We start from the raw sequence: 14,190 nt of genomic DNA, 5'->3' as shown, positions 1-14,190 counted from the left end.
CAGGCTGGACAGAGTGGACAGGACTGGACTCGGCCAGCTTCTCTCTCTCCCACAGTCCTGAGGCTTCATCCTTCTGCTCCCTGCAGAGGCTGCCGCTCGGTGCAGAAGGAACCGACTTGCAGACACACTTACAATGTTAAGATGGAATAACACTAGCTGCTTATACTAATTTCTTATTTTAATATTTAGATTTATGGAAAATTTACAAACAGAAGTTCAAGAAATGGAATTCCTTCAGTTCTCTAAAGGTCTGAATTTCATGAGAAAAGAAGACTTTGCAGAGTGGCTACTTTTCTTCACTAACACTGAAAATAAAGATATTTACTGGAGAAACGTGAGAGAAAAGTTGTCAGTCGGAGAGGTTGGTATTCCTTTTCTTACACATGTGATAGAAATGAAAAAAACTAGAAATTCCAAATAACCAAGTAAATTAACTTCCAAAGGAACTCAGACTACCCTGTGTGCCCATTTTAAGTGAGAAAATATGATGTGTGTGATGCAAAATGATCATGACCAAGCTGGCACTCTGGGTTTTGTACGTGTCTTACTTACTTTTCTGTTGCTGTGATAAAACACCATGCCTAAGGCAACTCATAAAGGAAAGCGTTTGATTTGGGCTTATGGTTTCCGAGAATTAGAGTCCATGGTGACAAAATGTACAAAGTCAAGCAGTCCTCTGAGGGGGGAGGGAGGATTACAGGAAAAAACAGAAAAGAAGACTCAGAGACAAAGGTTAGAAATTAGGAGGGCTGTCCAGTCAGTACTGCAGCAGCCTCGAGTTTAATTCTCCTAGGCTTTAAATACTTTACAGTATGGAGGGAAGCAAAGTCACAAGCCAGCAGAGACGGTGGCTGATGTACATTTGATATCTGTACCAATCCAGAGGCCTCCCTATTCCTCCCTGTTCCTTCCTCCAAGATTAACAGAGCTCAGCCCCTTGCCTTGAGCTTCAAGTGCATCTCCTCTTATCATTCCATGGGTCAGCAGACCAGGAAATCTGCCAGGAAACTCTGCCTGACAGGTAGGCTTTCACAGAAGCAGGCAGAATGGCTCCTGACAACAAAGAAAAGGCATGGGGTAAAGAACAACTGAGAGCTCACATCTTAATCCACAGGCAGGAGACAGAGAAGCACATAGGACATTGCAGTCTTTGAAACCTCAAAGTATGACACACCTCCTCCAATAAGCCACGCCTCCTAACCCTTCTCAAATAGTTCTACAAACTGTGTGTGGATTTCAAGTGGTGTGTGTTTGTTTTATTTATGTTTGTTTTGAATAAGTGCCTTGCCATACTGTGTGGACTGATCTTATACTTGGGAGCTCAAGTGACCTTTCACCTCAGCTGTGGCTGTTTCTATTCTTATGTTAACTTGGATCCCCAGAATTGTTTGCATAGGAATTTTTACATCCACACATGAGACATTGAGGGACCCTGCCCCAAATTGGTTCTCATTGGTAAATAAAGATGCTGGCAGCCAATGGCTGGACAGCACAGACAGAGGCAGTAGCCCATGTAAGTGGAGGGGAATGCTATCCAACTGGGTCCAGGGCAGCAAAGATGAAATATAACATTTAATAAATAATAACTCAGGATTATCAGAGGGAGGTGGATTAGCCACATAGAGGTTAGGGAATGGCCCACCCATTGAGCTGTTTTAACAATATCAAAACATAAAGTCTATGTGTGTCTTTCATTTGAGAACCCAGAACAGGGTGGATAGCAAGAAACACCCCTGAGATCAATTTAAACATTTAATTAGATACTACTATGCTCAGCTTCCCAAAGCAGCTGGGACCTCAGGCATGTGTTGCCACACTATCTTTTCCCCCTTTGTAATTGTATGTAAGCAAAATGTTTTTGTGTGAACAACTATGTTTATATAAGGTCTTTAAAACTATTTCTATTTTTTTTAATTATGAACCCCTTTTTCTTTGTTTTTGATTTATTTATGTGTATGCCCATGTATGTGTGTGTGAGTGTGTATATGTCTGAATCACATGTGTGTAAATGCTTACAGAGGCCAGAGAATGGTGTCAGATCCCTTGGAACTGGAGTTTCAGGAAGATGCAACCCCTTTATGTAGGTGTTAGGAATCGAATATGACTCCTCTCATATGACTCGCAGCCATTATCAGTAACTCCTAGGCCATCTCTCTAGCCTTCAAAAGCTATTTCTAACAAAAGGGAGAAGATAAAATATGAGTGATCTTTTTTTCTCCTCTGGAGACACGGTCTCACGATGTAGTCCACTCAGGCCTGAATTCCTAATTCTCCTGCCTCAGCCTCCAGTGTGCCACCATACCCAGAAAGGTAATACCACTGATAATTGCAACAGAAATACATAATTACAAATGAATTTAATTTTAAAATTAAAAAGTGTTTACAAAGGCCGGGCGTGGTGGTGCATACCTTTAGTCCCAGCACTCGAGAGGCAGAGGCAGGCGGATTTCTGCAGAGGCAGGCGGATTTCTGAGTTCGAGGCCAGCCTGGTCTACAAAGTGAGTTCCAGGACAACCAGGGCTACAGAGAGAAACCCTGTCTCAAAAAACAAAAAACAACAGTGTTTACAAAGATGGTGCATTTCTTTAATCCCAGCATTCCAGTGGCAGAGGCAGATAGATCTTGAGTTCAGTGCCAGCCTGGTCTACAGAGCAAGTTCCAGAACAGCCAGGGTTATACAGAGAAACCCTGTCTCAAAAAACAAAAATTTTAAAATTAAAAACAAGGAAATTTTACAACTTTGCTTAGATACAAAGAAAACTTATGTAATCTCAGAGATGTTCCTATTTTGGAGAATAGGAACTCAGATATTATACATATAAATGTTTCTCCTGGGCTGTGTCAGGTTGACAGCTGGGGCAAATTAGGATGTAATGGATTCTTTTAAATCTGTGACTACAAAACACTTAAAGGACCCAAGACTTCTCTGTTCAGTATCTGAGAGCTTTCCAGGCCAGTCTGTTGATCTCTATAAAGTATCTGAAACTTCCATCTGTTTCCAAATCACCCTGCACAATTTAATGGATGCTTACAGAAGATGCAGGATTATTGGGTCAGAGCCAAAAACCAAAAACAAACAAAACAAAACACAACAAAAAAACTAATACTCATAACACAACAGTAGTATGAGCGTCCTGTTTGGGAAGGTTTCCCCTTGCCCATAACAGCTACTCTGTGAGTCCCAGAGGAAAACTTCTGTGTGGTCATACACAGCCCAACCCGCTGTCTTTCAGAAGAGGCAGGAAGCAGGGTGTCCTGACCTGTGCTGCAGAAGGAAGCATTGTTTTCAGTGTGTGGCAGGAAACAAAGCCGTCCTCTGTCTGGGGAAAACACTGTGTATTCAAGGCTGCCCATGATACATCCATCTATGGAAAGATGTTCAGGAACCAAACAAGGCAGTTGTGCCTCTGTTGAAAAGATAATTAAGAAGTGTTGTCTCCCACAGCAAGAGGGAGCAGCACCACCCAGCAGCCCACCAGACACGTGAGGAAAGTATCAGTGCTGGATAGTTTCATATCAGCTTGACACAAGCTAAAGTCATCTGAGAGGAGAGAGCCTCAAGTAAGAAAATGCCTCCATAAGATCAGGCTGTAAGCAAGTCCATAGGGCATTTACTTCATCAGTGATTGTTGGGGAAGGGCCCAGCCCATTGTGAGTGGTGCCATCCCTGGGCTGGTGGTCCTGGGTTCTATAGGAGAGCAGGCTGAGCAAGCCATGAGAACCAAGCCAGTAAACCCTTTCTTTCCTCCCGAAGTTGCTTTGGTCGTAGTGCTGCATCACAGCAAGGGTAACCCTTGCCAGGGCAGGACATGAAGTCACAAGGAGAGAAATCACATATCAACAGTGTCGAACCTCATTTTGAGGTGGTCCAAGGTCAAGTGGTAATGAGACGCCATTTTTACCGATCAGAAGAGCGCAGTGCACAAGCTCCTGAGTTTGCCCTCAGTGTGGTGAACAAAATGAAGGAGACATCAGAAGGGTTGTATTCCATGCCTGTTTTAAGATCATGAATGATACACAAAGAAATTCTCCTTGTTTCACAACTGTGCTGACAAATTCACTGTGGAAAAAAAAAGAAAGCAACGTGCAGAACTGTGAAGAGCTTGTTCCCGAGTTCAGCCTGGCAGTTTGTGTGGTGTGGATGCACGGCCGCTTTTGTGGGAGCTGTGTATTTCAGGAAGCACAGAGGCATTGTCGGTGCCTTTGCAGTGAGATCAGAAGAGGGGTCACCCTTCCTGCCAACATCATCCAGAGAATCTGATACCTTCTGGCCTCGGTGGACACCAGGCATGCAAGTGGTGCACAGACAACACCATACACATAGGGAAAAGAATTTTTTCATTTGTTGCAGTTTTACAAATAAATCTTTGGTTATTCCACAAAGACCCACAGAGGCTGAGAGCAGTGCAGCCTGAGTAGACGCATGCGCACAAACTGGAGGGCGCTAGGGCCCTGCAAAGACAAAACCTGGAAGACCTTACCTTCAGATTAAGAGCTTTGAACGCGGCTGTGTGGATCTGGAACCCAGCCACTCCTGAGACTGAGGAGAGAGGGGTGATGAGGTAGAAATCAGTCCGGGCAACATCACCTGAAGGAGGAAATTTTTCTCTCTGATTTCTTTTTACTGGAAAAAGCTTTTTTAACCTGGGTTTTGTTTGTTTTTAACTACATAGATAATAAAGTCAGATAAACCAAGGTTCATATCCATAGACCTTGGACTAAGAACCTAAGTGTTGCTTCTCTGAGATTTAGGGTTAGATCGTACACCTCATAGATGGCAGAGCTGAAGTTTCAGCATAGGCCCTCTTGCTCCGTGCCCTGCAACCTGCATAAGGAAGAGAGGCCCACTGGCCAGGGTGTGTTAGGCTCCTTGGCCACAGTCACAAAGCACAGAAACCTGCCTTCTCTCTGGCCTGAGATCCAAGTGCTGGCAAAGCTGGGTTTACATTGTTCTTAGTGAAATGCCTCTCAGCTAACACGGTGTGTGTCCTCTGTCCTTCTGTGACTGCTGTTCTGTGGGTGTGTGCACACGTCCACAGAACAGCAATGGACACTAATGTGCACTCCCTTAGACATCAGCCTTTCAGGAATACAGCCCACCCATGACCTCACTTTACTCCGCAGCCTCCTTACAAGAGGGCTAGAAGATTCTCATCTTCAACATGAGAATGAGGAAGGGAACTAGGACTGGTCCACACAGGCGCATGGACCCACCGCAGCTCTAGAGTCTAGATCGTATTCTCTGTCTTCAGTACTTATCAACTTGCCTAGAGATAAGGTCAGAGGCTTTAGGGTAGAAGACTTATCATTAATACGATTTTGATGTATCTACAAAATTGTAACTTTAAAACCCTTTTGTTTTTATTAGAGCATTAGTTTGGATGAGTTCAAGTCCTTTTGCCATTTTACAACGCATTTGGAAGATTTTGCTATCGCCATGCAAATGTTTAGTTTAGCTCATCGCCCTGTGAGGCTGGGTAAGATGTGTGTCCTTTACTTTCTCTTGTCTGTAAGTAGTTTCACGGATCAGGCGGTGATGACGCCTCTGGTGTTCTCAGTTCACTCACTCAAGAGTTACTTTACTTGCTTCTTTACTTTTTTGTTCTCAAGAAGGGGGAAGGGAGTGGGAGTTGACCATGTTCCTGGGAGCCGTGATTAAGGTGAAATGACTTCCTTGGCTTTCCTGATGTGTCTTAGCCAAATGTGGGGTTTGAATACACTCACGTGGGTATGCTTGTGTTTACTTCTCAAGCAATGGAAGTATGGATTAGATCCACTTGAACTGAATCACCTGGTTGATTGGCAGTTTCTCGTTCGCTTTTTAGCAGAGTTCAAGAGAGCCGTGAAGGTGGCGACTGGACAGGAGCTCTCGGACAATCTTCTGGACACCGTCTTCAAGATCTTTGACCTGGACGGGGACGAGTGCCTCAGCCACGGCGAGTTCCTTGGGGTACTGAAAAATAGGATGCACCGAGGCTTATGGGTAAAACATCTTGGGTTTTGTTTTGTTTTGTTTTTTGGTTTTTTTTTTTTTTTTTTTTGGTTTTTCGAGACAGGGTTTCTCTGTGTAGCCCTGGCTGTCCTGGCACTCACTTTGTAGACCAGGCTGGCCTCGAACTCAGAAATCTGCCTGCCTCTGCCTCCCGAGTGCTGGGATTAAAGGCGTGTGCCACCATGCCCAGCTAGTATTTTCTTTGCTTTAAAAATAACCTGAGTCTGGAGAAAACATCAGGAGGACCTGGGTTCCACCGCAGGCCCCATGCATATGCTAGGCTAGTCAGCATGTGCTCCGTGGCAGGTGCCGAGAGTCTCAGTTCTGGGGAGACAGACAGTGGGGCCGCTAGACTGACTAGCCTGCTTTGTGAACTTCAGGCCAGAGAATGACACCCAAGGCTATCCTCCGACTTCTGTCACTGCGCACATGCATGCACATACACTTTGGACATATGTGCATACACACAAACTTGTATATTCATGTGCACACACACACATACAAAAATCTGAATTTAAATTCAGAAATCAGCCTAGGATCTGACTTTGGATCTGACCTTGGACTCAATACCCATCTCCAGTTTCAAGTCCTGCTCTGCTGTGTATTAACTAATGAATCTTGAAAAGCCACTTAGGCCGGGCGGTAGTGGCACACGCCTTTAATCCCAGCACTTGGGAGGCAGAGACAGGCAGATTTCTGAGTTAGAGGCCAGCCTGGTCTACAGAGTGAGTTCCAGTTCAGCCAGGGCTACACAGAGAAACCCTGTCTTGAAAAAAAAAAGCAAAAAAAAAAAAAAAAGAAAAGCTACTTAGTTTTTCTGTGCCTCAGATACCTCATCTATATAATTAAGCAAACTAATAAATTCAACCAACAATAGCTACATTAGGAACTACACAGAACTCTCAGCACCCATCATGGCTGCTCGCAGTCAGTGCTCTGACTGAGGGACAAGCACAGCCCAGAATTTTGTTTGCATTAGCGTCTACACAGATGGTAGGGAGTTAGGATGAGAGACAGGAAGGAGTGGTGATCGAGAATGTGATGCTTGTATTCATGACAACTTAGAAAACAATTCATCTGCAAGAATTCCCACAGCACATATAATCTGAGGGAAATTAATAACTACGGTTTTCATTTCATGCATTTGGCAGCATAGGCCACCCTCAGCTTTCTTTAGAGCAGTGTGGGAAGGCGATAAACAAGGCTGTAAGGGGCATGGAGCCATGCCTCACCAGAGCACCAGTGACTGCTCCTCTTTCTTTCCGAGCACAGGTGTCACAGCAGCAGAGTGTGCAAGAATACTGGAAGTGTGTGAAGAAGGAAAGCATCAAGGGAGTAAAGGAAGCCTGGAGACAACAAGCTGGCAAAGGCGCCTTCTAAGGGGAAGCTGATGGAGCTCCAGGAGCCAGAAAGTGGTTTTTCCAAGAGCTGACTGTTTCTGTGTCTTCATTGAGTTTCTTTTGAGTGTGAAGATGTGAAGACTCACTTTCTGATTTGGGGGATTTGGGAGGGATGAAGGGGAGGTGAATAAGTGTGTGCCACAGTGGGAAGTCAGAGGTCAGCCTGTAGGAGCTGGTTCTCTCTGTCTACCGTGGGAGTCCCAGAGATTGAACTCAGGTCACGAGCTTTGACATCAAGTGCCTTTACCTGATAAGCCATCTCACCAGCTCCGACTCCATCATTTCTTGGTGACTTTTCATTACACAAAGTATTCCTTTATGGAAATCCACACTGCTCTATTAAAGACTTATGTACAAAGTGTGCTTTCTGGAGGGCTAAACAAGTCAGGGGAGGAACTTCATTCCCAAGACAGGTACGGATCCCAGAAGCCATGGTAGCTTAGGGAATACGTGCAGTTAAAGGCTTGCTCCAGTGTTCTTTGCTCCCTGCCTTGAAATAGCACATAATGGCAGTGTCCTGTCTGGCAGCAGGATGAAGTATTTACATTGATACAAAAAAATTTTTCTTTTTTAAATGTTCTATGCTTTTGAAATATAAATACAGTCTCCTCTCCCAGACACAGAGGGGAGAGGGCTCAGCCAGCAAAGGACACAGCTGTGTACCATGCTTTCCTAACAAGCAGCACACAGAGTTCCATCTAAAACCACTCATACACACACAGATACACACATCACACACATACAGTGATCATAATAGCAAGTTTTCTTAAGCTACAGTATCTTGGGTTGTGGGAAATATGGCACTATAAAGTAGCTTGCAATAAAATAAATATGAAATGATGTTATGTGAAGATGTACATGTGTATGTGTATGTATACAGGTGGACATACATGTGTATGTGGAAGCTCCTGCTCCTGCAAATACCCCCATGTTTCTGAAGTGATCCCAATAAACCCATGAGCTCACCAAGCTAGACTTGGGTGATATTGCTAGTTTGGTCTCTCATCCATTCTTTTTTTTTTTTTTTCAGATTTATTTATCTTATGTGTACAAGTGTCTTACCTACACGTACGTATGTATACCTTGTGTGTACCTGTAGATGGTGAGACACCATGTGGTGCTAGGAACCAAACCCAGCTTCTTTGCAAGAATAGCAAGTGCTTTAAGTTTTTGAGCTCTCTCTCCAGTACTCTGTCCTTTATCTGGTGAAACATTTGTCCATGTCTCCATGGAAACAGTGCGCAACAACAAAATCACAAAACATTACGAGATTTTGGGGGGCTTGTTGTAGGGGTCTTAGGTTGTTTTGAGACAGGGTCTCACTATGTTACTCTGCCTGGCCTACACCTTAATATGTAGTCCAGGATCTCCATTGAGTTCACAGAGATCCACCTGCCTCTGTCTCCCAAGTGCTGGGACTAAAGACATGACAGTAAAGTATCTCAATACCAAAGGGTTGGCCACACCTGCAAGACCGAAGGACTACAGTAGAGACCCCTCACAGATGTGTCAAATAATTTTCAACAAGACTGCCCAGAATATTAAATAAAGAAACTACTGGGTTTTTTTTTTCAACCAATTGTGCTAGGAAAACTAGATATCCACATGAAAAAGAGTGAAGCTGAATCCTTTTACCATATGCAAAAAAAAAAAAAAAAAACATGTACTCCAAACACATCAATGGGCTGAATGGAAGAAGCCACAAAGCTCCATGGTACTGGGACTATTTCTGGTTTCCTAGCTACAATTCCCAAAGCACAAGAAAAGACGGTAGAAGCAAGACAACGAGTATGCAAAGGGATCTTCCTCGGAGTTAGAGCTCAGCTCAGTGGACTACATCTCTGTGAACTCAATGGAGATCCTGGACTACATAGCAAGAAAGAGGAACCATAATTCTTAGATTAGAGGAAACGGTTACAAATCATAGAGCCCAGGAGGACTGACATCTAGAAAATATCATTCCTACAACTTAGTAACAGCTGTTTAAAGCAGGCTTGCTGGCTTATACCTGTAACCCCAGAACCCAGGAGGCAGAAGCAGGAAGACCACCAGTTAGAGAGCAGCAAGAACTTCTCATGCACACACAGGCAAAATGGAAAAGATGTGAACGGATGACTCTTTGAAGTTGTGTAAGTGGAACCATGCACCTGAGAAGGCATGGTGGCACCCTGGTCTCTCAGGGTTGGTGCCATGCCTCTCTGTAGACATCCCTGTCCTGCAGCTCTCACGCCACCAAAACCAGTGCTATGTGGATCACTCTGAAGTTGTGCACCCGGCTTGAGATGCAGCTTTGGTCCCTCTTGGGGTGCTGACCATGAGGAAACACTTCCCAGACCACACCTCAGTGGTGCTGGTCTCTTACTAATCACAGCCCCAGCTAATGAGAAACCCCAGATTCTTTTTTTTTTTTTTTTTTTTTTTTTTGGTTTTTTCGAGACAGGGTTTCTCTGTGTAGCTCTGGCTGTCCTGGCACTCACTCTGTAGACCAGGCTGTCCTCGAACTCAGAAATCCGCCTGCCTCTGCCTCCCGAGTGCTGGGATTAAAGGCGTGCACCACCACGCCCGGCTGAAACCCCAGATTCTTAATTCAAAATAGCACAAAGATGGCTCTATAAAGTCTCTGCTTCCCCTCTGGAACTCCCCAAACCAGACCTTTGTTGTCTGCACTGCCTCCCATATTCCTGTCTTCCAAGCTCCTGTGACAGCTCATTGAACTCTGAGCACAGAATTGTTTTCTATCTCAAAACCCCAAATATCTTCCACAGTCCTTCCAAAAACACCATGGTCAGATCTGTGAGAACAGTACTCCATGATCCTGTGCCAACCTCTCTTCTAGTTTGTTTCCTGTGCTGTGACAAACAACTGTAAGACCCCCAAAGCTGGGCCTCCGCTCAAGTCCCGGGATGAGCTGGCCAGCACCCCAATGACTCGAGAGAAAACCACACCTGATGCAAACTGCAAGAGGTTTTATTATCAGTTAGCTGAGGATGAAGTCCCTCTGCCACCGTGCAGGGCAGGGGAGTTCGACCCTGAGTGGTAACAGTAGGGGGCTTTTAACAGCTAGCTGAGGAATTGGGAGGAGTTGGGAAGAGAGTTGGTTACATCTCTTTTCTGGCGAGGGAGGAGGGGGAGGGGAGTGAGCTGCAGCCTCCTCTCCAGTGTCTATCTCCATGTCCTTGTAGGTCTTCCTACAATTATCACATCTCTGGCTGTAAGGCACAGAAACAAAAAAGGTTTTTTGCTGGCTATAGAGAACAAAGAGCTTCTTTCTGGCTGCATATTTAGAGATCAGGGAAAACAAGCTTGGGGCTTTACCTTCCAGGGAAAAACGCTCTAAGTCGGGGTCTCACACAACATGACTGAAATCAACTTGGAGGGGAAAGGGTTGAATTCAGCTTATGTGTCCTGTAGATCACAGTCCATCATGAAGGTAGCTTCAAAAGGCTTCATTGCATCCTAACAGCACCTAGATGATGACCAAACCCTTAAACATGTGGATGTTTGGGGGACATTTATGATCCCATGGACAGGAACCAGTGAGGCAAGTTAGCAGGTAAAAGCATTTGCTTTTGATACCATGGGTTTGCTCTCTGGAACCCACATACAGGATGGGATATGGTGGCTCATCTCTAATGCCAGCCATTCCCCCCATGAGACAGGAGGCAAAGACAGGACTTCACTCTTGTAACATAGTGAGAGACAAATCTCACCCCAAGTGAAGGAGAGAACTGACTCCTACATATGTGTTTTATTTGTTTGGTTCCCCCCCCCCCCCAGACAGGTCTCATTAAGCAGTTCTGGCTGTCCTGGAACTCAGTATTCCAACTAGGCTAGCTTCAATTTCACAGAGATCCACCTGCCGCTGCCTCCCAGGTGTTGGGATTAAAGGCTAATACCACACATTTATCTTTTAAGATAAAACTCTAATACAGAGTTGGAGAGATGGCTCTGCTGAGCATTGACTGTTCTTCCAAAGGTCCTGAGTTCAATTCCCAGCAACCACATGGTGGCTCACAACCATCTGTGATGAGAACCAATGCTCTCTTCTGGTGTGTCTGAAGACAGCTACAGTGTACTCATAAAATGAAATAAATAAATCTTAAAAAAAAAAAAAAAGCAACACTTCGAATAAGTATATCATAGGATAAAATGCATCTGACACCTCACTACAAAATGGATACTAAAGATAAAATGAAATAGCTAAGAATGCTTTTTTAAAAAACTAATGCAGATGAATTGCAATGATAATAGTAATAACCTGTGGTGGCGCACGCCTTTAATCCCAGCACTTGGGAGGCGGAGGCAGGGGGATTTCTGAGTTTGAGGCCAGCCTGGTCTACAAGGTGAGTTCCAGGACATCCAGGGCTACACAGAGAAACCCTGTCTCAAAAAAACCAAATAATAATAATAATAATAAAAAAATAACATGTAACCAGTAGCTCAGGCACAGTCCTATTGGAAGCGTTTCCCCGGATAAATTAACATTTCTGAAACACTCTTGGGTGACTGACCTTTAGACTATGTAACAACTTGGTAGAAAAACAAGCAAAGAGGCTGGGCAGTCAGAGGCTTCTATAACTCCAGCTATGTGGGAAGCTGGGGGAAGATACACTTGTGTTCAAGGGTTTGAGGCAAACCTGGGCAAAAGTGAGATTCTAGGTGGGAAAGGAAAAGGGAGGGGAGAAACAAGGAGAAGCAGAGGGAATGGGGGGGGTGGAAACGGGAGGAGCAGAAGGAGGGGAGGAGCAGAAGGAGGGGAGGAGCAGAAGGAGGGGAGGAGCAAAAGGAGGGGGAGGAGCAGAAGGAGGGGAGGAGCAGAAGGAGGGGGAAGAGGGAAGAAGCAGCTGATGACTGCATTCCGCTTGAGAGGGGAGAGAGCACAAAGATTGGCCTGAGTCCCCAAGAAAGCTCTGAGCAGTGTACAAATTAAGACAAGACACCAACCCATACTTACCAGATTGGCAAAAAGTAGAATGTGATCTAGGAGTGTTAGCGTGGACTCAGGAAACAAGATCCCTGTGTCTGCTGCCTACACACTGACAATCTTAAGGAAACTTAGAGCAAGCCTGCCTCCTGGCCAGATGTCCCCAGAGAGACATGCTAATGGTCAGAGGGTGGCTCCAAGGGCTTCCTGTCAGGACTGCCTGCACCAGTGTCCACCACTAAGGAAATAAATTGTGCCAAGGAAGATGGCACTGAGTTAGACTGAACAGCAGGAAGATGAGTCCATGTAGTAAGCTGAAGACACAGGGTGTGAGACCTAGACTGACCACAGTTTATGTAAATCGGCAACTAGAGCTACTGACGTGGCCCAACAGATAAAGGTGCTTGCCACCAAGCTTGACCATCTGAGTTCAAGCCCTGGAACCCACCTGATGGGAGGATAGAATATGGTCCTACAAGTTGTCCCCTGACTGCTACATACATGTGCACTATGGATCTCTTTGAGTTCAAGGCCATCCTGGCCTACATAGAGAGCTCCAAGACAGCCGGGGCTACATAAAGAAACCCTGTCTCCAATAAATAAAACTTCAAGAGCCTATGAGCTAGCTCAGTGACTAAAGGCACTTGCTGTCAAGGCTGATGACCTGATTTCAGTCCTCAGGAAAGAAAGGACTTGACTTCCAAAAGTTGCCTTGTAATCTTCACATGGCCCTCGCACCCATAAATAAGTAAAAATAAGTAAAAATAAATAAATAAATATTTAATTTAAATTACTTTTTAATGTAGGCACATTAAGAATCATCATAAGAAAGAATGCATGTTCTCAAAATGTGGAGTTCAAATTGATAGTACAACCTCAGCCGGGCCTCTGCACTCAAGAGGCAGAGGCAGGCGGATTTCTGAGTTCAAGGCCAGCCTGGTCTACAGAGTGAGTTCCAGGACAGCCAGGGCTATACAGAGAAACCCTGTCTCGGAAAAAAAAAAAAAAAAAAAAAAGACAGAACAACCTCGTCAGCACCGTAGGATAATTGAGACAAAAAGATCGCAGTATCAGTGAGGTCGCTTTCAAAGAACTAGAGTTCAACACGAAAGTCCCACAAGATGGCGCCCTTGCATCCCAAAACCATGTCCAGGCACCCGCATGGAAGAACGTAGGAGCAAGGCAAGGTCTGTCTCAAAGGCCAGTCCGAAAGAAAACACTGCAGGCAGCATGGACTGCCACGCCCTGGTGAGTATTTACCAGCGCTCAGAAGACTGTGCGCCTGCTGCCGGTTGGCTGGCAACGGGCTGTATTTGAAGAGGAAGGAAATGAAGCCCGGGGCAGTTCCTTCCGTCTTCAGCACCAGAGCTTTTCTGATCGCGGTGTGCCTTTGTTTTGGTGGAATCGATCCTCCTTCCGCGAGAGTGAAGTGAGAGATGACAGCTTTGCTTACAGCATTCAGGTTTGCAGAGTATTTGTGAGAAGTATTTGATGGTGAGAAAAACACTAATTCTAAGGCCCAGAAAAAGACAAACTATGACTATTTTCTCCTCAAATATATTGAGTCATAATTTTATCAACTATCATTGCAGCATCATTTCAGAGACTAAAATCTGGAAGCCACATAAATATCCAGCACCATGAAAAGGGATAAGTAGATTATATGATTGAGTTCTTGGCGACCACTAAAAGTGTGAGAGGGTATGCTGGGCTAGTCTTATGTTAACTTGACACAAGCTTGAGTCACCTGAAAGAAGGGAGCCTCAATTGAGAAAATGCCTCCTTAAGATCCAGCTTTAAGGGTGTTTTGTCAATTAATGATCATGGAGGAGTGTCAGGCCCACGTGTGTGGTGCTGTCCCTGGGCAGGTGATC

At 44.9% G+C, this 14,190-nt stretch overlaps 1 protein-coding gene across 1 annotated transcript in view; it reads left to right on the top strand.

The window, feature by feature from the left end:
* Positions 1–8,365, top strand: part of Micu2 (mitochondrial calcium uptake 2) — a 78,962-nt gene extending 70,597 nt beyond the window's left edge. Inside the window, exons 9-12 of the mRNA XM_021182414.2 lie at positions 190–361; positions 5,369–5,477; positions 5,826–5,983; positions 7,265–8,365. Coding sequence (XP_021038073.1) covers positions 190–361; positions 5,369–5,477; positions 5,826–5,983; positions 7,265–7,372 — 547 coding nt within the window. The 3' untranslated portion in view covers positions 7,373–8,365. The remainder of the gene's footprint in view (positions 1–189; positions 362–5,368; positions 5,478–5,825; positions 5,984–7,264) is intronic.
* Positions 8,366–14,190: the final 5,825 nt, after the last annotated feature.

This window comes from Mus caroli, unplaced genomic scaffold (assembly GCF_978045245.1).
Source record: "Mus caroli unplaced genomic scaffold, Mus_caroli_1 scaffold_12, whole genome shotgun sequence".
Classification (NCBI taxonomy): Eukaryota; Metazoa; Chordata; class Mammalia; order Rodentia; family Muridae; genus Mus; species Mus caroli.
This window is presented reverse-complemented; position numbering and strand designations above follow the sequence as displayed.